General features: G+C 44.4%; 1 protein-coding gene across 2 annotated transcripts in view; it reads right to left on the bottom strand.

Moving 5' to 3' along the window:
• The window catches only part of TRANK1 (tetratricopeptide repeat and ankyrin repeat containing 1), a 59,116-nt gene extending 37,305 nt beyond the window's left edge, over positions 1–21,811 (bottom strand). The window contains exons 1-8 of one of the 2 annotated variants that reach the window (XM_042806396.1): positions 21,744–21,811; positions 10,058–10,192; positions 8,609–8,732; positions 7,099–7,249; positions 5,962–6,080; positions 4,574–4,657; positions 1,058–1,196; positions 328–459 (exon numbers count right to left, since the gene is read on the bottom strand). In XM_042806396.1, the coding sequence (XP_042662330.1) occupies positions 328–459; positions 1,058–1,196; positions 4,574–4,657; positions 5,962–6,080; positions 7,099–7,249; positions 8,609–8,732; positions 10,058–10,191 (883 nt within the window). In that variant the 5' untranslated portion in view covers position 10,192; positions 21,744–21,811. Of the gene's footprint in view, positions 1–327; positions 460–1,057; positions 1,197–4,573; positions 4,658–5,961; positions 6,081–7,098; positions 7,250–8,608; positions 8,733–10,057; positions 10,193–13,319; positions 14,979–21,743 lie in introns of those variants that run through there. The other variant, XM_042806395.1, reaches the window with a different exon arrangement.
• Between the last annotated feature and the right edge of the window lie 2,297 nt (positions 21,812–24,108).

Here is a 24,108-nt window from a genome sequence, read left to right as displayed (position 1 = left end):
GTCTAACATGATTTTAAGGGCACATCAAACTTTAAAAGGTAACTTCTATGGCTCTAAAAACTGCAGCATACTTGTGGGAAAACCATAACCAGCCAAACCAAATAGCAAAGAAAATGGTCACAAATCTGGTATCCAATTTTAAAAGGGAATTGTTTAAATGTTTAAATATTATATACCATTACAAAGTCTACATTCAGATCAAAAGACTTTCTCATTTTCTTCCTTAGCATGAAATAGTGAACACTAGGGTCTGATATTTTCTTCCATTATTCATTTTTCCATGTTAAAATAAAACACCACACGCATAGAAAAAATAATTGTATTTACTGCGTTTCTGGGAATATTCACTGGAAGATGCCACAATATGCAGAAGAGTGCATCCATCTCTGTCTTGCTGGTTGATCCTATCCTTCAAGTCTGGCCTCTGAGTCAATAACCACCTGAAGAGATGGTTCTTTCCTAGAATGATAAAAAGACCCCACTTGTTATAAATGGTAAACAGAGATACAGCAGAAAGAGATCCTGATTTTTGTTCCCTATGGAGTGGGGCAAGATTTATCTGTACAAAACCTTTTCTCGAAGATGGGGAGTAGGAGAGGGAAGAAATATGTGAAAGAAATCATGGTAAAAAGCCAGCTGCATTGTGGGAGACATGATGCCGTGTTCTCGCTGACTTGCAGAAAGTGCAAATCTGAGGTTGACTCATGACTCTTTAGCACCTATAGAAATTGTTGCTCCACACTGAGGTGGCAGGAAGAAACAGTGTATTTTCACCAAAGCTGATATATTCAGGTCATGAAAGACCCACGCCAATCACACCTTTTACTTCAAACCACAGAAGAGAACAAACATATCAGGTTTGCACCACTATCAGGCACAGATAATCAAAGAGAGTGTTTATAACCTTGCATGTGCCAATAAGACACTATTTTAAAAATGTTGTACCTAGATGATCCGATCCCATTAATTTATTAAAAAAAAAAAATTAAAAAGCTCTAGCTGTCAGTTCTCTGATGAAGGCCACCATTGTTTTATTTTAGCTGCAGATGTCACTCACTTGCTTTGATACACAGTCTGATAACGGCATGAAGCAGATACACTCCAATGGTTTCAACTTTCGCCCCAATGGAAATTAGCCACTTGGCTAACTCTGCTACTTCTTGCATCTTCTCACCATGACCATACAACTCCGAAGTCTGGTAACAAAGAGAACAATTACAACATGTTATTTTTACATTTATTTTTAAATCCTATTTCCATGTTTTTTATGGCAAGACTCAGTGGAATTATAACAATCAAGTCATATCTGCCGTAAAATGAAACATTTATTATATATGCAACAATTCCAGTAGAAGCTCAAAACGAAAACTCTTCTCCTATGAGATGTTAATGAATCCTAAATAGAATCTTGTCCTGGTCTGAACAGCACTGAACCTAAAGTCTCTCTACATTTCTTCTCTGTAATTGACTGCAACTTTCAGCCTTACACTTGTCTGTTAAATGTTACTGTATCTATACTGTGCATATATGGCTGTAACTGGATATTGTGCCTGCTAAGCTTGGATGAGGCAGCTTATGCAAGCAATTACCCCAAAGCAAGAAAAGACTGGAGAAATACTTGAAACTGGGAAAAAGGAGACTGGCAGGAGGTTTAGGGAACTCAGGTAACCAGTCCTTTTACAGCTCAGGAACCCAATGGATATAGAGCAAGACAAAGCCCTGCTCTCATCCAGCTCAGGAATAACCTGGCCAGTGCTATTAAGACAACAATGATAATATGACTGCTCGCACAAAGAGAAGGTGTTAAGCCTTAGGAGACAGAATTTTGGCCAGATAAATTCCTAGAAGGTGATCTGATAAAAGTATGGAATTTACAGGGAAGCTTACAGACCAAGACTGAAAGCACACAGCCTGAGCAGAAGGCAGCTGAACTGAAAAAGGGATGTTCTAGCAAAGACTTAATGAACATGAAGCACAGTCTACAAGGGGTACAAGTAATATGAGGAACTCTGGAGGTGGGCAGAGGAAGCTCAGATGGAAATTGAGACAATATGCCAGAAGGATCAGGACATGAGGAGGTGGTCGGAAACAGTGTTCAGACATAATTTCTCCGTTTGTGCCAGTCATCTTTTTAAATAGCAGTCTTCACACATGCTTCCAACATCCACAAATAAATCTTTTTTTCTAACACCTCATGACAAATTTTGACTGGCAAGAATTACTGTTTGCGCACAGTTACAAAATTAAAATACAACAAATTACAGGGAGAATGTAGTGGCAGCAGGGGAAGTTTAAGTTGTCAGAAAGCCACATTTTCTAATTTTTGCTGAAAAGAAGCAGTGCTTAGGGATCTTTCGTCTTGATTCTTCAGTTTTCCGCATGCACAACAAACCCACTAGAATAGCTAAGACTAGTGGGGCCAACTCAACAACGAAGGACATTCTATTTTGCAAATGCATCCCACTTTTATCCTCCTCTCTCAATGAGGCATTTTGATTTGCCTGCCTAGGAAGGAAGATTTTTTGCTAAGACAGCCTACCTGTGTCCTCTACTGTGCTGCCATGCTTTACAGTCAGTGTGAGGAGCACATTCACCCCTTGCAGGACTGCTTTGCTGCTGTGCCCCAGGCCAGGGTGCTGCTAAGAGCTTCAAACCACAGCAGCAGCAGTGGGCAGCTTCGCTTGGGAGCTGCTTTAAGCTGAAGCTCTCATGCCTCTGTCCCCACCACAGCCATGCTGCTGCCTGGACACAGGCATGGCTGATCCAGGACCAAATCCTGGCCCACCCTCCCTTCCTGCAAAAAACTGAGCAAAACACACAAGGGATGACAGCGGGTGGTTAAAGTCCCATATGGGCTACTCTGCAGGCACCAACACAGCCTAACGATAGCTAATGAAGGCACGCTTGCATATATTCATCCACTAATCCTTCTGCTATCACTATAAACAAGCTTAAGAACTGATGTTGATTTCTTTCCTTTGCATTACCCTTCTTTTCCAGAATCACTCCCGCTCACTCTGTCAGGCACCTGACTGAAACATATTTATAGAAAAAGCCTCAACCTGAAATCATTGTGACAAAAGTATCACAAGCACTGTAGCTGCCAAATGGCAAACTCTGGGATATTCCATCAATATGCCCTAAACTGTTTATTTGCCAGCCAGTAAATACCAAGCAGATGTACTGTGTAGCCTACAGTTAACATCTGCTAAAGCTTCCACCAGGAAAACCACAGCACTGTAAAAAATCTAGTATACTTCACCATAAAGCCTAATGGAATTTCTCAATGAATGTGTAACCATATCTTTTAAAAAGGTTACATACAGCAGAACTATAGTTAATTAACTTAGACACACAAAGAAATGGGAGAATAGAACAAAAAAAAAATAATACAGAGAAGAATTTTTTTAATGGTCTGTAAGAAATGCTTTACTTAAGTGCAATATGAAACAGGCTGGGCACCCACTGTGCGGTCTCAGGCACATACACTTTGAAATGCCTTTAGAAAGTTGGTGTGTTACTGCTACAGGCACCAGCTGTTCCCAAGCTACAGAGATGGTGAACTCCCAGCAGCTCCTGGCTCGCAGTTGGCCTCCAGCTACACCCTGGTTCCCCGGGGGCCAGAAGCAAAGGCTGCACGCCCCTTCATACATTCAGAGTGTTTTGGTGGGACACACATGCACAAAGGCAGGGGCAAGCAGCAGAGAGCCCTACAAGGCCACCTGGCTCGCACCAGTACCAGCGTGCAGGGCCCAGAACATGCACCAGGCAGGCACGGCCAACCAGCAGCAAAGCACGCGTGAGCGTGGCAGTTTCTGACAGCTGGAAGATTTTATTTTATCCTGCCAGCATAGAAAGCTTTGGAGGTTCCCAAACGATGCACAATATGAGGAATCGCAAGATAAGGAAAAGAGTGAGTTTCAGAAGAGCAACATAAAGATCTGCTGTCTGTAGATGCCATCATCTCGGTGAAAGGCACTAGGAATTGTGGCTCCTTGGTCTGTGACTACGTGTTTCCATCTTGCCAAAATTCTCCAAGTCATTTGGAAAGCGTCAAAGGCTTTAGGGAGAAAGTTTAGCAGTTGCTGCCTAGGTATAAAGCAATCTACCAAAAACTTGGTGCATTGAGGGAAGGGAAAATTCCAACACTGCACCCAGCTCAACTCCCTGTAATCATACTCCGCACCATGATGCAGTCCAGAAACAGGCTAGCAGTATAAAAATACCCTATCCTGTGTAGATCATAAATTCTCCTGGTTGAAAAATATATCCAACTTAACTGATATCAGACATTTTTCAGCATTAAATTGTCAGGTTAGAAGCGTGACTTTTGATCGAATTAGAAGAAAAATTAGATTACATACAGAAATTATGCAAATTAAGGATTTTTAAATTTTCAAATGAAAAGGCACAAAATAGATGATTTAACATAATCATACAAAGTCCACATATTATTTTCCATTTTATTTTCTTTGATCTGTTTTAGCCCTGCACACAATATGGAAAAATCTCTCACTAAAGCAAACAGGAAGAAGAAATAGACATAAGAAAAAAAAAAAGGATGTTACTTTACCTCAAAGAGATTCTTCAGTGATAACTGGGTGACCCTGAGATTGGTGGGCAACTCTTTCTTCTCAGACAACAATAACAGACAAGACTGGTAAACAAACAAACAAAGAAACATTAGAGATCTTATAAGCACACTTGGAAACTTTGTTTTTCCTCATCAGATCTTGTAGGAAAGCAAGCAGGGGCTAACAACATTTCAGATCTTTTTTTAAGATTGTAACAGATTACTGAATCTCCCTTTCCATTTTCCAACTGAATTAATGTTGGCCTTTCGCTTTAGGAATGGACCTTTACGTTCACGGGGATGAGGCTCCCCAGCTACACCAACATCCTGAGCAGAAAGCAAGAAACACATGCTGCATCTTTTCCCGTTTTCTCATTTTCCCTAAAAACTTCAACTTGCTCCTTGAAAACCCACCTAGCTTCACCAGAGTACAAGGGAAGAACTACAGATGTCATCTATCCAGACTTCTGTCGGGCCTTTGATACAGTCTCTCCGTAACATTCTTACCTCTAAATTGGATAGATATGAGTTTGATAGATGGACAGATAAGAAATTGGCTAAATGGCTGGCTCCATCCATAGTCAGTGCTCAGAGTCCAAGTGGAAACCAGTAATGAACAGTGTCCATGTTGAGTCCCATACCATATAATATCTTCATCAGTGACACAGTGGGATGGCGTGGTGCACTCAATCACTTGGCAAGTTTGCCAATGGCACCGAGCTGTGTGGTGTTGGAGCCGGCTGGAACCAGCACAGGGCGGCCCGGCCTCTCCCCACAGCGGCCCCCGCTGCCGGCGCCCCACCAACAACATCCACTACAGGTATAATTGTGACAATGAACAATTATTATTTTTTGGTGGCGGTGTTGTTTGTGTGTGGGTTTTTTTGGTTTTGGTTTTTTTTTTTTTTTTTTTTTTACACAGTCACTACAGAAAAAAGAGGCTTAAAGTAATTTCAGGTGATCTTTCTAAATGATCTGTTTATTTTTTTTTTTTTTTAACAACCACATACTTCCACTGAGATAGTCCTTTATTTGTGGGTCTTTCACAGACAGCTTTGAAAATCCAGCCTGCCATACAGAAGGAAAAGTATAAAGGACCCCAAATAAACACTCTTCCCTCCTCTGCTTTCTTTCAAAAATTATGACTGTAGATGGCACCATAATTGTAACAGAGACAACAGCAAGAGTCATGTGGTGTTTCAAGTTCTTTGTATTCCTTTAAGAAATTAATTTCAGAAATAATTTATCACTGAAAGTATTTTTCAAGTCTTAAAAAAAAAATCAAGACATTTGAACCAGAGAGAATAAGTATTCACTGTTTAATATTCTAAAGGTAACACAAAAAGGTAAGACGTGAGCAGCAGCAGGTAACGCAGTGACAGACTTACCCGCCACTTCCCTTTCTGGGCCAACCTTTCTATCACCGCTTGCCAAATCAGCGCATCAAACCTGGCGCTGAAAATATAATCATATGCAGGGGGAAAAGTTGGTGGAAAGACTCGTTCATCTGCAAGAATTAAGAAAACTCTTTAGTATACACAGCACTTTTAAAGTTGGGTTGTCCAAGGAAATTACTTAATTGCACAGTGACAATTTTAACGCCTGTTAAAACCCAGGAGAATGCCAAATGGGGTCTTAAGTGTCCCTGACCACCCAACTGATGTGGCACCTCATTATCAGCAGTCAGTCTTCATTAAACAAGTTAAAAACAAAAATAATCCCTGCCCTCAAGAAACACTTCTAAACCCCAAGACATTGGAAACCTCACGGTGGCTCTTCCATTTGTGGGTGCGCTCAGATACAGACACTGCTAAAGGTAATCAAAGTCCTTAACATGGAGCTACAATTTCAAGTAAATGCAGCAGGTGCACAACCCGAAATCTCCTGGCATGCCTGCAGGCCCCATCAGTCAAAGCCTGCGAACCAGACAAAAAAAATAAAAAGCAAGTAGAGGAGGAGAGACTGAGGAGAGGGGAGGGAGACACTGGGTGGACATTGCTCCAAGCAACCTACACAGTGCCACAGAAAGGCCAAATTCCCCCTCTTCACTGCTGCCAATTACTAGCTGAGGGAAAGTCCCTCCTCCACTGAAATACACTGCACTGTAAACTCAAGTTTAAGCTGAGTATCTTCTAATCATTTTCAAATCTACCCAGCTAAAAGAAAAGCTGAGTGGGTTGGACAAAAGCCACTAAAGCCTTAGGGGTCTGGAGCTCCAAGTGTCCAACCTTGCCTCCCTGACAAAATTTTTACTTTTTCTAACTATTCCACAATTGACATGTTGTTGTGAGATAGCACACTCCCCTGCACAGTGATTTCGGATTGCTGGCATCTGCTGTTTACAAACTGGACCAAGTTCACCACATCCTTTTGATTAGGCCACTCAACATATTCATAACCCTCAAATACTTCTGAGGCACTAAAGACCAAATGAACAATCTCATGAAGGATGCCCTACCAAGGACTTGTGTTGTCCTCACTACTGAAAGGTTCTTAGAAAAATTAAGGTCTTCATTTGAGTTTACCGTTGATACTTATGAAGATTCCAGCTACAAAATCAGCAACCTGAGTTCGATCTGCAGAAGCACTCAGGAGAATCAAACCTTTATGAAACATAGAAATCGCCTCATAAGAGTCTGATAACATGATCAATGAGTGGCCAGCTCTATAGTAAGCCTGAGAAAAAAAGAACAAGAGAGACCATTGCTGGAAAAATATTCAGAGATCTTTACTAGAAAATGTTATAATTTTTTCCTAAATTCTCTAATTATGCTACAAAAATGACATGCAGTACTATTTTTACAGCTTCTTATATACAGATAAAAAAAATGCAATAAACAACCCTTGAAATTCACAGTAAGCTACTGATATCAACCCAGATATTAAGAGTGATAAATCCTGGAATATAAAACCTGGAAAATAACTACAGGATGAAGAACATACTGTTAGCAACTGTATTTTAACATCCTCTGGACAGGAATTTTTTTGTCATTATCACAAGGTCCAGAATATCTGTTTATGTCCCCATGTCACTGCATTTTGCAGTATTTACCACAATGCATATAATAATCTTCAGCCAATGGCAGCTGAACATGTTTATATTCACCACTGAACTAGATTGTACTGGTTCAGTGTCACAGTGGTGTCAGTTTGTTCAAACCAGCTATCTGGCATGCTGCAATATAGCACAAATTAAATTGGTATTTGCATGCAATTTGACCATATATAAATCAAGTACCTTCTGCTACAGTCTCTGGGAGTCTGTAGTGGTTAGTCCAGATGACTATTGTACATAAAAGCCAATCCAAGCATATGCCTCTATGATAAATACTGTACAACCGCTACTTATTCCTAACATGAGTATTTAAGTCAATGCTTATTTTTTGCTCATTGCAATGCAATCACAAGCATATGTAGACTGTATTGTTCTGTCCACTGAAAATACAACATGACCTTGGTCACCACGTACTGTTCTTATGAACCTGTAAAGAATATTAGGGCACACTACCCAAGAGAGCCTTCAAAGCTAAGTCCCCATCCCAGACCCGACTGCTGCCAGTGACTGATGGATCTGTACTGTGAGCCAGGCTCTGTAAGACCGCAAGTGAACACAGAGCTGGTGAGCTACACCACAGGCAGGATCTGCACAGCGTGCCGTGGCCTGAGCAGAGACCTGGCTGGTGCTGCGCCATCCCAGGGTCTCCAGCATTACAAGGGCACATAAGATTTTATTGCTTGCTATCACCCCATCGGTGATATTAATAAAATAGTTATCTTTCTTGAAAGGACTGGTGCCTCTTGTTGGGACCCAGAAAGAACCAGCACCTCCTGGTGCAAAAGTGAGCTGCTTCATTTTATTAAAAGTACTATTACAGTAGTAATTCCAATGCTCGTGTACAGAGCCAGACATTGATTTTGGAATTTTATGCTATTTGTTTATCACACCTCAAAACCAAAACACAAGAAAAGGCAGATATCGACACCTGTTTTAAAATGTAAGACATGCAAAAACTGCCAGCTTTAACATCTGAATACCTTAACATACTCCGGATCCCAGTGTAAGCTCTGGCAGGCTGAAACCACTGCTTCTCTCCATTTACCAAGACTGTACAAGGCAGTTGATTTGTTGCAGTGTAACACAGCTATGTCCTTGGAACACCTGAAAATTTTTTTAGCATAACTGTTTATTTGCTTGAAAAAGGATGCATCGCACTTTATAGTTAGCAACGAGAAAAGAAGTCTACGTGTCATCCACCTAACAAAATTAGAGGTAAAAATGGGGTTGTAGAAAATAAAGATCATTTGAACATCAGCTACAAAAATCTAAGTGACATTCTAAAGGATCTCTTAGTGGTACCCCAGTCTCTTCTGCAGCAGAAAACCAACCCACTGGAATAACGCAGTATGAGGATTTAGAAAGAGTTTAGACCATCTCAACACACCTAGATATGGCTCAGTGAAAGCCAGTGGCCAAGAGTGGAGGAAAACAGACACACAGGTGGAAGCGGCTAGATGGAAAGAACACTAAAAGCATTTTGGTCACCAAAAAAACAACCTAAACTCATTTTACTGTATCACCAGTTGATGAAGTCAACAGTATTATTCACATTTACACCAGCTAAGAAATAAAGAAATTTCTTTTGGAGAACAGATATATATTAAAGTATATAAAGCATCTGCTGGATCCAAGAGAGTTTCTGGAAAGAGCTGCACACAAATGACAGGACACAGGGTACTGGGGAGCCTGGAAAACCACATTGCTGCATCCTTCACCTTATTACTATCTACTAATTTACACTCAAGAAGGTTACTTCAACTACACTGAACGTGTACAGAGCACACACTGGCATGCAGGCATATCCTGACAAGGCCACCTCTGGCAAGGGGAAAGGAGACGCTCAGGAGCAGATCCCTGAGGTATGAAGAAGCCCCACTCAACTATTTAATCATTAGCAACTGATGTTAACTAATAAAAACAAGGACCTAACACTTGGAAAGAAATACCCAAAGAACTCTTCTGCTGAAAAATTATTTTTTAACAAATCTGAGAATGCCAAGAAAGACGAAATAACTTGCCTGAATCATTTTAAAGATAATCCAACGACTCATTTAATGACAGGCCACATGTATGACCAGTACATGGTAGAATCACATCAAGATTAATCCTACAGCATGTCAGCTAAGAAACAGAAGTAATTTAACAGAAACCAACATAGATTATAGAAAATTAATTTGAGCTTTAATTACATTAATTTATAATTGATGTTTATATAAAAATATTCAGAATACAGTAACTAATCTCCCACGTATATGTCAGGAACAGCAATTCCTCTTTAATTAGGAAACTGATACACTAAAGAGTGTGACAAAAGATACAAGAACATCAGGCATCAGGGCAAGAAATACAGTTCTGAGTTAGCTGTAGTACTGTAAAAATTTCAGAATTGTCTTATGGTTTACATCTTGTAATTCAAGAATACTTACGGGACCCACTGCATTAAACAACTGAGCATATGTAGAGCTTGATCGTACTTTCTAATGGCCAAGGAGTAATTCCCATTTTTAAAATCCTGGTTCCCTTCTTGTCTCATAACCTGTGCATATTCCATGGCATCCATCCTAATTTAAAATAAAAAAAAATAATAATCAAACAGAAGCATTGAATTAGGAAACACTTATTTCCCTAAAATTCACCAAAATTTTCATCTTAGTTTTTGCCTATTTGAAAAAGAGGACGAAAGAGCAACTCTTTTTTTGTTTGCTGCAGTTGGAATAGTAAAATATAACTCAGGTGATAACCTCATCTTTACTGTTGATGTCTCAACTTCCCATTCAATTTTTAAATCAACCTCAGCTACCAGATCTACCACTGGTATGCATTTTTTTCCAGTTCTTCTCCTCGAGTCTTAGACTGTATTTTTAAAATTAAGATTCCAAATTACTTAAATGTGTACACAAACATTAAATGCAGGAGGAAATATCCAAGAGAACATACACAGTTCATATGCTTAAGAAATACACGAAGCTATACATCTCAATTAATTAAACACAAAACTGACTTACTTGCTTTTTATTTATCTTTCTGACTTTCTTGTCCAGCCTCTCTGGGTATACATTCAATAACTCAATGTATACAAAACTGCGTTGAAACTTGATTACTCCATGAAAATACTGTAACATAAGTATATTAATAGTGCATGAGGACCTTGAATCAGGTTCTGAAGAAAACAGAAGGTTGAAACAGGCATCAACTGCAACTGACTGAAAAAAATATTTCATCATTACAATTGTAAATTCAGGTTCACTACATAAAACTAATCACATGGTCAGGTAGCTAGATAAAGGGAACAGACAGAAAGAAAAACATGTATGTTGAGAAACAGAACAAAGTCACAGACAAGAGAAAAAAACAATGCTAAAGCCTTGCATGGTGTCGTGGTTTGAGCTCAGAGCGCAACTGAGCACCATGCAGCCACTCAATACATCCCTTCTCTCCCAGCGATGAGAAGGGACAAATGAGCCAGGCTTGGGATTTGAGATAGGACCGGGAGGGGAAAATCACCCATTATGGTCAAGGGCAAAAGGCAGACTTGTTAGGGGAAGAAAAAAAGAACATACATTTATTACAGACACTAACAATAACACTTAACAGAGTAGGACAGTGACAGGCATTGCCACATCTTGAGAACACCTTCCCCCCACCTCTCCCTTCTTCCCGGGCTCAGCTCTGCTCCCGATATCTCTACCTCCTCCCCCAGTGGCGCAGGGGCAGGGAATGGGGGGTGCAGTCAGCGCTGCCACTTCTTCCATCTTCAGTGGGGGGAGCTTATGGAACTTGTTCCCCCTGCTCCAGCATGGTCCCCCTCTCACAGGAGACAGTCCTCCACAAACTTTCTCTGACGTGAGTCCCTCCCATGGGCCGCAGCATTCCCCACACTGCTCCGGTGTGGGGCACCAACTTTCTTCAACCGGAGTCCCTCCCACGGCTGCAGCCCTTCCCGAGCTGCTCTGACATGGGACTCCCCCGCATGCTGCAATCCTCCCAGCACTGGACTACAACAGCGGGGCTGCCTTTTCCCAGAAGACCCTGTCCTTCTTTGGGCACAGCACCTTGATCACCCAGGCAAAAAACACAGGCCGTAAATCAGTGTCTGCTCCACCGCAGATCTTCATGGGTGGCAGGGGGGGCCGCCCTGCCGTCTCCCCACAGGATACAGGGGGGTCTCTGCTCCGGCACACCTCCCTCCTCCTTTCTTCCTCCGTTCCCCCACTGACCTTGGTGTTCACGCAGCTGCAGCAACTCCTCCTCACAAGTCCCACTGCCCGTCACCACGTCCCTTCTTAAATACGTTATCGCAGAGGCGCAGCCGATTGGCTCAGTTTTGGTGCAGAGGTGGAGCTGACTTGGAGCTGGGGGAGCTTCAAGAAGCTTCTCACAAGGGGCTGCCCCTATAGCCCCCTCCCCTGCCACCAAAAACCCCACCACTCACTCAAACCCAGGACACGTGGAATCATTCTTCACAGACAGATTTTATGATTAAAAGCCATTTCCATTATCTGCAAAAACCCACTGTTGTGGTTTAGGCCCAGCTGGCAACTAAGCACCATGTGGCCACTCACTCACTCCTTCCCACCCTGGTGGGATGGGAGATAGAATCAGAAGAAAAAGGTAAAAAACTCATGGATTGGACGAGGACAGTTTAACTGGACAACACAGAGAGAATAAATACTACTACTAATAATAAAATAATATAGGAAGCAAGTGATGCACAGTGCAGTTGCTCACCACCTGGAACTCAAATGCCCAGCCCGTTCCCGAGCCACGATCCCTTCTCCCCTCTCCCAGTTTATATACTGAGCATAACATCATATAGTAGTCATATAGTATCAAATAGCCCCTTGGCTAGTATGGTCCAGCTATCCTGGCTGTGTCGCCTCCTGGCTTCTTGCAAGAACTAAATTTATCCCAGCCAAACCCAGGACATCTGCAAAAACCTGTATGAACCTCACAAATCTTAGTACTATGAGATTAATTGACTAAAAAGGAATGCACAGATTTACTTAATATCCAGGTATTAGCAGGCCTGGAACAAAATCAGTAACAACCTGTAACTCTACAACGCGCTAATATAATGTTATGGTCTAACCCAGCAGGCAGCTAAACACCACATAGCCCTTCGCTCACTCCCCCTGCCCCTGGCGGGATAAGGGAAGAGAATTGGAAAAAAAAGTAAGATTCACAGGTTGAGATATAGACAGTTTAATAGGAGAGAAAATGAAAATAAAATAAAAATATTAGTATAATTAAAACATGCAAAACAAGTGATGCACAACACAATTGCTCACCACCTGCTCACCAATGCCCAGCCAGTCCCCGAGCAGCAGCCCCCCCCAGCTTTCCCCGACGTCACATACTGAGCATGATGCCACACGGTATGGAATATCCCTTTGGGCAGCTGGGGTCAGTTGTCCTTGCCCTGTCCCAGCTTCTTGTGCCCCTCCAGCCCCCTCGCTCGTGGGGTGGGGTGAGGAGCTCAAAAGCCCTTGACTTAGTGTAAACACTGCTTAGCAACAACTTAAACATCACTGTGTTAGCAACATTATTCTCATCTGAAATCCAAAACACAGCAGATACCAGCTATCCCAGCTGAAACCAGGACACGCAATCTGTGAGATCGCTTCCCAATGAGCAAATAGGTATTTTTAAGTATATGAACCTACAGACAAACCAAAAAACACTACTGACCTATTTTCTCTAGAGGACTCCTTGTGATGAACCTGAAACATTGAGAATCAGCAGAACCAGGTGCAACTAGAAAGCTCAGATCCAGGCTGCTTCAGGCTGACTGGAAACAGACTTGTCAGATGTTATGTCTTATTTAATTAAACAAATAAACACTCTATGGTGATGTCTGCAATCCAAACATCACCTCCCTAATTCCAGGGAAGGATAAACTCCCAGCTATGAACTAAACTGAAGAAAAATAGGTCTCATCTACATGAGGGAGGTATGATGATCACTCACATTAAAGGAGTAATTATAACATTTATCCTAGGCAAATTAAACCGTCACTTCATTGAGCAATATGCATACAGTATATTTTAAAAATACTACTTATCCAAACAGCAAATCAAGTGTACTCATAGCGTAAGTGGCACTTTTTTTTTTTTTTTTTTTTTACACGACATGGTGTGAGCACTACCAAGGTAAAGAAAAGGAAAAATATAGAGCAACAGTGCAAAGAATAAAAAGCAAGTGCTAAATGAGTATTCTACGTCTTATTTTTGTCAATTCTTTCATCTTTCAACTCTTTAACATCAGAAGGTTAGATAAACTATTTTCACCAAGAATAATACCAAAATAGCTCAACAACAAAGGAGCTTCTTCATGTAAGAATACACATGAACCTGTGGGTTTCTAAATCATAGTCAAATTTCAAGCTTTTTTTTTTTTAAGGTTCTGCTTCTATTTAGGGTGGATTTTTTACCCAGGATTATATTTACCTTACTCTTCCTTGGAATCTACTTAAAGTAGAATTACAAATGAAAGACATTTACAAGGATTATTTTTCCCACAATACAGCAAAAGACCCCCAATTGCAACATACATTTTAAAAGGACTTTCAAACATGCACTGTGCTGAGAAGTTTTAGAACTGAGCTGCCTGTTTCACATCAGGAGGCAGCATCCCCCTCCCAGCTCTAGGCAGCCGGATTTCCAGCAGAACACAAATTCCCATCCTCTTCCAGCACTGGAGTTTCCCAGCCAAAACTCCAAACAGTAGATCATTCAAACAATCAGGATGTCCGCTGCAGGCTTTAGCAACTACACCCAAGTTTGCAGACACAAGAGATACACAAGCATGCAAATCTGACAGCTAAGTTAATGATCCAAAAGAATCACTGTGCTGACTAGCACAGCATGTCTTGCTATTGCCTAACATCTTCTTGAAGCATAAACAATTTTAACTCAAACCCAGTGAACTAACTGCAGAACTATTATATAAAGTCTACTGAGCATGGTGAGCATTAAACAAAAATGTTGTCTATTACTCTGGCTTAACTGGCACAGGTAAAGGTCACAACTGCATCTGAATATAACTAAAGATTTTTGTTGTGGTGAGTGCTGTGGGTTAACCCAGGTGGGCAGCTCACTTCCCCCTCACCCCCAGTGGGATGCAGAAAGAGGAAAGGAAGAGTAAAAGCAAGACAACTTGAGGGTCAAGATAAAAATTGCTTAATAAGCGAAAGAGAAGCAGAAGGAGAAAGAAAACAAAGCAAGGGCTACAAAGACAATCCTTCATCACCTCCCACGCATAGACCCATGTCCAGACAGTTCCTGAGCTAGGGATAGCTAATCTCCCCAAGCCTCCTCCTCTCCCTTTCTATTGCTGAGCATGACGTTAATAGCATGGACCATCCCTTTGGTCAGTTCGGGTCATCTGCCCGGTTGTGTCCCCTCCCAACCTCTTGCACACCCCCATCTACTCACTGTGGGGTCAGAGTGAGAAACAGGGAAGGACAGAATGCTGGGCAAACACGGCTCTTCAACAGCTGAAAAAGTGTGTTACCAGCATTGTTCTGGTCACAGATTTAAAACACAGCACAACACGAGCTACCATGAAGAAAACGAACTCCATCCCAGCCAAACACAGTAAAGTAAGACAGGTCTTCTCTTAAAGTGAGGATTTCTCCTAAGCTATGGAGTCCATGAAACACATAAATGAGTGGGGACACCTTAAGGTCTGGGAGACCCTTCCTAGGGCATTGAGACCTTGTACTTCAAAGAACACAAACAAATAAACAAAAAAAACAGACAAGATGGTCTACTCTATTCACTTTTTTTTTTATGACTCCTGAGGCCACCAGCATGACTGTGAGAGCAAAATGAAGCATATTAATTTCCACTCAAAGAATTAAAACAAAAGATTATACAGTTAAGTCAGAAGCAACTGGCTCCAAACCCTACTGCTGCCAGTGGGCAAAATTCCCATTTACTTCACATGTTGCCAACTCTTGTTATTGTGAGACTTGATGTCCCACTGAACTACTTCAGTCGGACTGTTCTCAGAGCAGGGCATTTTTGGGGGCTTACAAGGCTAAGTTTTGACTCCTCCTGCTTCAGCAGATATGCTTGAAAACACAGAGACTGCCCAGAAAAACCATTTGTTATTCTTGAAAAACATTGTGTTCCTTATGCCAGCTATCAGTCTCAAGAGGCCAACTTGTGCTTTTTGAGCATCTGAAGTTGGCAATACTAAAAACTGTACAAATCTGAAAGTGAACCCCAGCAGCTGGTTTGTTCTGCCTGCAACTGGTTTGCATGTTTTTAAAAGAGAAACTGTGTGACACTGCCAATTTACAGAGAAAGAGTGGGAGGGCTACACAGCCATGCTTTTAATTACTGTTGATATTGAAAGTTAAGCTTTGAAGTTCCATCCCTATGGCATTATTCAGTGGTAGAAGAATGTTTTTATTCCTGAGGCACAGCAGCTTTCTATAATGCAAGCAACAAATGAACTATAGCAATCTGGGGAGCTCCGCATTGGAATTAAAATAGTGGTGAAAAATAAGCATATTACTATTTAGAGGAAATCTGACTTCTAAACACTGCACATTCCTCATTCCTATTAAGCAGAGGAATAAATAATCTTTCCTTCTTCTCCCTTAATCTAACAGGTAGACATTACCAACTGGCAACAGGTAGGGAGAGAAAAAGCCCAACAATGCGTCTACACTGTGGCTGACAACTAAATACATTTCACCAGCATTTGAATAATTCATGTCTTCTCATCAGAAATCCTCCAGGCTCTCATTAGCTCTTGCCCAACAAACACACGCTGCCTCTGAGAGCATGATGCCACCAAGAAGGAACTGTCATGACACCCCAACCTGCTACATCAGAGGGACCCGTCCAGCCACGTGCCCACCACTGGCACCATCCATCGAGGCAGTCCTGCAGTCACCCAGCAAAAGGACGCTGCATATAAGTCCTTAGAATGACACCTTCAGTATGTCCTGGTATAGATGTATGTGAATGTCAGGGCAGGCCCAAGTGTCAGGGTTTAACCCCAGACAACAACCAAGCCCCACGCAGCCGCTCGCTCACGCCTCCCCCCGTCCCAGTGGGATGGGGAGGAGAATTGAAAAAAAATAAAACTCATGGATTGAGGTAAGAACAGTTTAATAACTAAGATAGAATATCATAATAACAGTAATAATAAATAAGAATAATTGTAACTGTAATGAAAAGGAATATAACAAAAAGAGACAGAAATAAAACCCAAGAAAAGACCAGTGATGCACAATGCAATTGCTCACCACCTGCTGACCGACACCCCAGCAGCGATCCGTCCCTCCCAGCCAACTCCCCCAGTTTATATACTGGGCATGACACCCTATGGTATGGAATATCCCTTCGGCTAGTTTGGGTCAGCTCTCCTGGCCATGCTCCCTCCCAGCTCCTCGTGCACCTGCTTTGCTGGCAGAGCACGGGGAACTGAAAAATCCTTCATTTAGGGTAAGCACTACTTAGCAACAACTGAAACATCAGTGTGTTATCAATGTTATTCTCACACTAAATCCAAACTATGGCACTGTACCAGGTACTAGGAAGAAAATTAACTCTGCCCCAGCCAAAACCAGGACACCAAGGAAAGGGAGGAAAGATCTAAGATGAGAAGGCTCTAGCAGGCCACAACATGAAGAGGCAATGGTTCGCCTGCTAGCCAGTTTGATTTGCTTTCCTGACAACAGCAGCTACCAAAGACATATTTACAAAACACAACCTTCTCTGAATGCCTATAAGCATTACCCTGACAGTGAAAAGTAGAAAAAAAAATGTACTTCTTTAGAAGCCTTGTTTTTCCATTAAATGCTGAGATGCTTGAAAACAAAAAAACAATCTTGAAATCACCTGTACTTTTGGAGGAGGACTTAGAGAAACAGCAGAGACAAAAATGCAGATTCTGCAGTCACGATGAACAGATTATAACTGACCAGGTCATAAGTAGACACCTTAGGAAATCTCATGCAGAAGATGAGAAAAAACTTGAGATTTAGACACGGCCATGCTCATGGATCTGTTTGGGCTGGAGAAAGTTGTAGTGGTATTTCTGATTATCTGAACATTTTAATTGAATGTTCAGCCAATATCTCACAAAGAATGTGTTCAGCCCTTGCGAAATATGTCAGCTCATCTTGGAAAAGCTGGTCAACTCAAATGAAAAGCCTATCATGTAAATAGCTTCTCATTAGACACCCCTATCTAGGGATAGATTCAGCTAGACAGGGACAGCCTATCATTAGATAGGCTCTCATTCTACCCTGTGAAACAAAAAGAAACATTCCTGTAACAAGGCACCTTGCCAGATCCGTACTAGGGCTTGGAAGTGCCAAAAGACCCTTTGTTCCTGCCACTTTGAAAATGAAGAATGAGATTCTAGAGCAAATTTCAAACAGATTAGGGCAAGCAGAGCAGCATAGTGGTAGCTTCTTAATAGTATACGTTGCCCTGAACTTAGCACAAATTGGACCAAATGAAGTTTCTTTATTGCTTCTGGGGCCTACAGCTGGCCAGTGTCCTGTGCATCACAGTACTCCAGAGGTGAAGACAGCATGCATCTCTGTAGCTGTGTTTACCTCTAAAAGGACAAAGAAAACAATCTCCTAGGTTAAATGAATAAAGAGAAAACCTTATTAGTTTTTTTTCAGTCTGAACTGGAGACCTGAACACAATCTCTGTAACTGGAAACAAATAACCCTAAACACTTCTCCAGATACCCTTCCCACCTGAGTGTTTGGCCAGAACTAGGACTAGGGGAACTCAGCCTACCTTTTCGTAGCTCCACCAGTGCAGTACCACGCTGAATCAGTGCTCCCGGCCAGCGCAAAGCACGTCTCACTCTTGAGATGGGATTCGTGCCTGCACTGGGTAGAGCGTGCAAGCGCTACGTCCCTATTTTGAAAGCCAGCTGTGAGACTTTTCGGTTCTGGCTGTGCTTTCAAGAGATACCAATCAAATGGCTGCTGGTGCACTGATCAAGACAGAACATCCCAGGCTGCTCCTCATTTTGTACCAAGCTTTCCCCTGGAAACGTGCTCTGTCATCAAACTGATGATTGTAGGGCACAGACGTTGTCTGACACAAGACAAACACCCTTATCAACATTTAGCAAATGAACCCCAGGATACGATTAGCACAGATGTCTCAATGGCCTGTTACTATCTCAAATGTTATGTACAAATCAGATAAGGAAGAGGTGTATGTAAGGTCTGGGTAAAACGAGTGGAACAAGTGGAATACAAACAAACACAAGAAAACTCAAGCTCTACCCTAGGACTCTGGTCTGGGCAGGGCTGGTCTGAACGACCTCCCAAGGTCCTCCTTCTCCAGATTACCACTGTATGTTGGTTTCGATTTATGCAAACTGTTATAAAGCAATTATTACTAACAACTAAGCCTATCCGCCTGACATCTCTAGCTGGCCACACACCAAATTCACATAGTTGACACCGCTTAGCAGCTCAGTTCCTCTTCAGATGCATCACCAGCAACCCAGGCCACAGAAACAGGACCCAAACCCAGCCAGAAGGACAGGGCCAGCCCTGCTGACTCGCAGTAATCCAGGCCAAACCTCAGGACAAGGATGCTACTAATACTTTACAAATAAATCCTCTACAGTAGGGATTTGTGTTTGACTTGTACTCAGGAAAGCTATTACTCCAGGAAGTAAATGGAAACCAAAAGCACGTCACCAAGAACAAGATAACACTTTCCACGAAACGAGATGGGTACACACACCCCCCACCAGAGCAGCTCTGTACCGGCTTTATACTGCCAGCATTCCCTGCGACACCAGAGCTTTACATCCATGAACAGGGCAAACAGAAACCTGACAGACTGTCTCCTACAGACCGCTTGGCATGTCCTGAGCCTGCCCACGAGGTGTCTTCACGTGCTGTGGTTTAACCCAGCAGGCAGCTAACACCACACAGCCGCTTGCTCTCCACCCACCCACTGATGCCCGAGCGCTCAAGCAGCAGCCCCCTGCCAGTTTTCCCCCTACTTTACATACTGAGCATGATGCCATATGGTATGGAATATCCCTTTGGGCAGCTGGGGTCGGCTGTCCCGGCTGTGTCCCATCCCAGTTTCTTGTGCCCCTCCAGCTCCCTCGCTGGTGGGGTGAGGAGCTCAAAAGCCCTTGACTTAGTGTAAACACTGCTTAGCAACAACTTAAACATCACTGTGTTATCAACATTATTCTCATCTGAAATCCAAAACACAGCAGATACCAGCTACTAGGAAGAAAATTAACCCTATCCCAGCCGAAACCAAGACATCACGTCATTGAAATCGTACCCCATCTTAGAAAGTCTCCTAGAAAAATAACACTACCGAAAGACAAAAATAAAAATCACAGCTCTCTCACTTTATAGGCGAGACCTCAACGCAGTGCTGAGTGATTTGGCGACAAAGGTTTTGAGGTGGCATCTCAGAACACCCTTCCTCCTTTCCTCGCAAGCTGAACTTACACCAAGCACATGTGGACTAGCTTTTGCTGAAGACTGCTGCTTCACAGCTTGCACCGGTGACAGTCTGCCCTTGCTCCCCAGCACATCCTGTTTTGCTAAGTGAAACAAAACAGGGGTTTTTTCCTTTCAGTTTGAAACGATTCTCCCCTCTTTGTAACCTACCAGTAACAAATTATAGCTAAGAGAACATACGGTTCAGGCAAATTGCGGAGTTGTATTTTCAAGCAAAACTCTGTATACATACATATGATTTCCAGCAAACTAAGAAAGGATTTGCATTTCCCATTACACATACATAAACACTGATGCAAAAACATCTTCAGCATTCTATCTACACAGCATCATTACTGTTTTACAGACCAAAAAAAAAAATCTCCAAAACCTCACAAAACAGTAGAAAAAGTTAACCCTGCTTCCTACCCTCTGAAACAGCAACAATCTTGCAATCCCGGGTCTAGCCCAGCCGTACAAGACCTAACAGCCCAAGGGGGAGGTGTTTACACTGCTGAAAGTTGTTTGCTCATTCCTGTCATCAAACAGAGCTGACCGGGTAAGAAAGCAATGGCAACAAACAGCCTCAGTATTTCCTTTGTATAGATTAGCTCAACATGGTATTACATCCGGAATGAAAAACAAAACAAACCCCACAAAAAGCAAAACAGACAACAAAACAAAACGAGATTCCTCTAACAGCAAGGTTTTCAAGATTGTGCAGTTCACAGCCAATGCTTAACAATTTCAATCGCATGTTCGTAAAAACACTTAGCAAACATTCTGTCTTGCATGTTTTCACGGGAAAGCAAAGCTTCTTCTCATTTGCAGCAAACCTACGCTACCGACCTGGAGCTCATTTTCTGTAAACTGGGCAAAAGCCACGAAGACTGACGAGGGATCTGTTCGCTTTCCTCCTCCCGAAGCTCACACTGCGCCCGAACTCCTCTCCAACTGAAAAAGCCTGCTTCGTGGAGTGACCACTCCACGACCTCGTACACGAGTTTTGCTTTTCAGGGAGAGGGTCCAAAAACCACCGAAGACAAGGCTCAGCGCCGGGTTGGGCCACAGTTCTCCTTCTTCTCCCCAAGCCCGGACACGCCACGCCACGCCGAGCCCCCCCCCCCCCCCCCCCCCCCCAGCTCCCCCGCGCAACGCCGACTCGCACCCCCAGACGCCTGGCAGGAGCCGGGAATGCACTCCCCCCTTTCCCTCCTTCCACCACCCCACGCACTCCCGCGGCGGGCTCCCCACGCAGCACAGCCACCCCGCGCCCCTTCCCAGGGCAGCGCGACCCCCCTCCCGCTCCAGCCCACGGGAGGCCAAGGTGGGTGGGAAGCCAGACACACACACACACACACGACACAACGGCTCCCACGGCGGGGCACACGGAGCCGCGTGGGTCACGGAGCACGGCGCGTCCACCCCGAGCCGTGGCCGAGCAGTCGGGGTGTCCCTCCGCCGCGGCTCCATCAGACGCCCCCCCCCCCCCGCCCCGCTCCCAAATCCCGCGTGGAGCGGAGCACGGGGGTGTTCGCCCCGCCCGGCGGAGGGCGGCTGATGCCCCCGCGCACCCCCACGCACGAATCGTAGCGGGGGGGTATGGGGGGGGGTGGTTATGGCCGCTACGTGCACGCACCTACCTGCCCGCCACGGCCGCACGCAGAGACACCCCAAAACGCGCGCCGGCCGCCGCCCCTAAACACGGGCACCCCGGCCCCGCCCACCGCCCCGCCCATCGCCGCGAGCGTCACCGCAGGAGTGGGGGGTGCCTGCGGGGAATCGAAACGGAGACCGCCCCGCCCCCTGCAGGGGTTGCCCCGCCCCCTGCAGGGGTTGCCCCGCCCCTCCCGGGGTTTGCCCCGCCCCCCGGGTACCGGCAAGATGCCTTCGTGTCCCCCACCGCAGCAGGAGCGTCAATGCTATTTTCTAATTTTTTTTTTTTTTTTTTTTTTTTTTTTTTTTTGGTCAATGACATAGCGGCACCATCAGCCGACGTGGGAAATCGGGCGTCCCTCCCGCCTCAGCCACCCCTTCGCCCTGAGGTCACCGTCACCTGAGATCCTCTCAGGGTGACCCCCCCCCCCCGCTCAGAGGGAGCCCCCCCTGCTTGGCTCTTCCGCGGTTTAAGGCACCCCTAGTTGTTTCCCAGTTCCTCGTTGCCCACTGTCCTTTCGCACTGGGAAAAGCGGATCAGTCAGCCAAAGATTAACGCTTCGCTAAGAGACGGCTCAAGAGCTCACTTTTCCATTTTAGAGTTCAGCATTTCGTATCACAGCTCGACAGCTCGCACTTCTCACCGGGTTCTTCTCTGCCGTCGAGTGTTGCCATCCGCGCGTCTTTCCGGGTGCTGGCCCTGGCTGAGAGGGGTTAATCTTCCCCCCAGCACCCTGGTTTCTGTGGGGTTGGTAGCGCAGCGGCGCGGAGACCCGCTCCCCAGCACCAAGGCTGTCTCCTCAACATTTCCCCCTCTCCAGCACCCTGGGGGTGGGCAAGATTCTAGGGAGGGGACATGGCCAGGACAGCTGACCCAAACTGGCCGAAGGGATATTCCATACCGTGTGATGTCTGCTCAGCAATAAAAGCCAAGAGAAAGGAGGAGGCGGGGGGGGGGGGGGGGGGGGGGGGGGGGATTTGTTATTATGACATTTATCTTCCAGAGCAACCCCTACGCGTACTGAAGCCCTGCTTCCCAAGAAGTGGCTGGACATCGCCTGAATAGAGAATAAATCTTTTGTTTTCCTTTGCTTCTGCACGCAGCCTTTGCTTTTGTGTACTTAAACTGCCTGTATCTTGGCCCAAGGTCCTTCTTATTTTCTTCCCCCCCCCAATACCCCTTCCCAATCCTGCTGAGGAGAGAGCAATAGAGCAGCTTGGTGGCACCTTGGATCCAGCCAAGGTCAACCCACCGCAGTCCTTTTTGGTGCCCAACGTGGGGCACAAGGCAACGGCAGGTTTGCGTTAGTGTGCTATAGCTATAGTATATAGTGGCAAGCTCCTGGCTACAGCTCTAGCGGGGAGCTCCTGTGCGGGTCACGGGGTTCGTTGTCTGCACCACTTATCTCTTTAATTTGCTGAACACGTCAGTGCAAGCAATTGCTCTGTGCTTTGGCCCGGCACTGATGGCCTTGCTGTGCTGGGGAGCTGTCTTGTGGGGAGGATGAGGGAATACATCTCGGGATTGGTGTGGATGGTTTCATTACACAGGCTCCCGAGGCCCTTGTTCACCCTTACATGAGCTGTTGAATATTACTAATTAACACTGTTAGCGTATTACGGGGTTTGTGGAATCTGGTGTCGTCCTGGTGTAAGAGAAGACAGCTTTGGGGTGAGGCGATACTGAAATGTGCCCTGAGGCAGCCGGTCCCTGGGTGGCAGGGTGTCAGGAAGGATTTGGGCAGGCTCTTAGAATGGTTATCACCCTAACCTGGACTTTAAATCCCATAACCTGAGACTTTACACCCGAACAGGCAAGCAACCCTGGCAAACTGATGTGCCAACTGGTACAAGGGTGCCTTGCCTACCCCAGTGAAACCCAGCAGCTTCCCGCACGCTACTGGGGCCTGGCCTGTGCCTATTGAGCCAGGGTTCAGTAATCTCAGAGGACTGTGGTTGAGGCAGGGACCCAAACAACAGCAACTACAATAATGGCCCCAGGAGTGAAAAAGAAACTGTGGACAATGAAAACAACAGGTCCCTATCATCGATTAGTATGGGAGGAGGAAGAAGAAGAAAGGTTTGATCAAGAAGCCGGTCCTCCGATAAAGAAATTGGAGGAAGAAGTGAGAGAATTCAGTCAGGAAGGGGAAACTACCCGGTACCTGACCTCATCAGATCTTCGATTGCTGCCTGGCTGCTCTGATGCCGGGATAGGCACGCCAACAGCAGCTGGAAGGTAAGGAAGCCCAACAGCTGGGATACCTTGCTTGAAACCAGGGAATTGAGAGAGGAATTGGAAAAGAGGCAGCAATTTGCAGTCTCTGGAGACAGGTCCTCACAAGTGTGAGG

The sequence above is a fragment of the Tyto alba genome, unplaced genomic scaffold (genome assembly GCF_018691265.1).
Source record: "Tyto alba isolate M040663 unplaced genomic scaffold, T.alba_DEE_v4.0 Super-Scaffold_46, whole genome shotgun sequence".
NCBI lineage: Eukaryota > Metazoa > Chordata > Aves > Strigiformes > Tytonidae > Tyto > Tyto alba.
The sequence above is the reverse complement of the archived record's forward strand: the minus strand, read 5'-3'. Positions and strand labels throughout refer to the sequence as shown.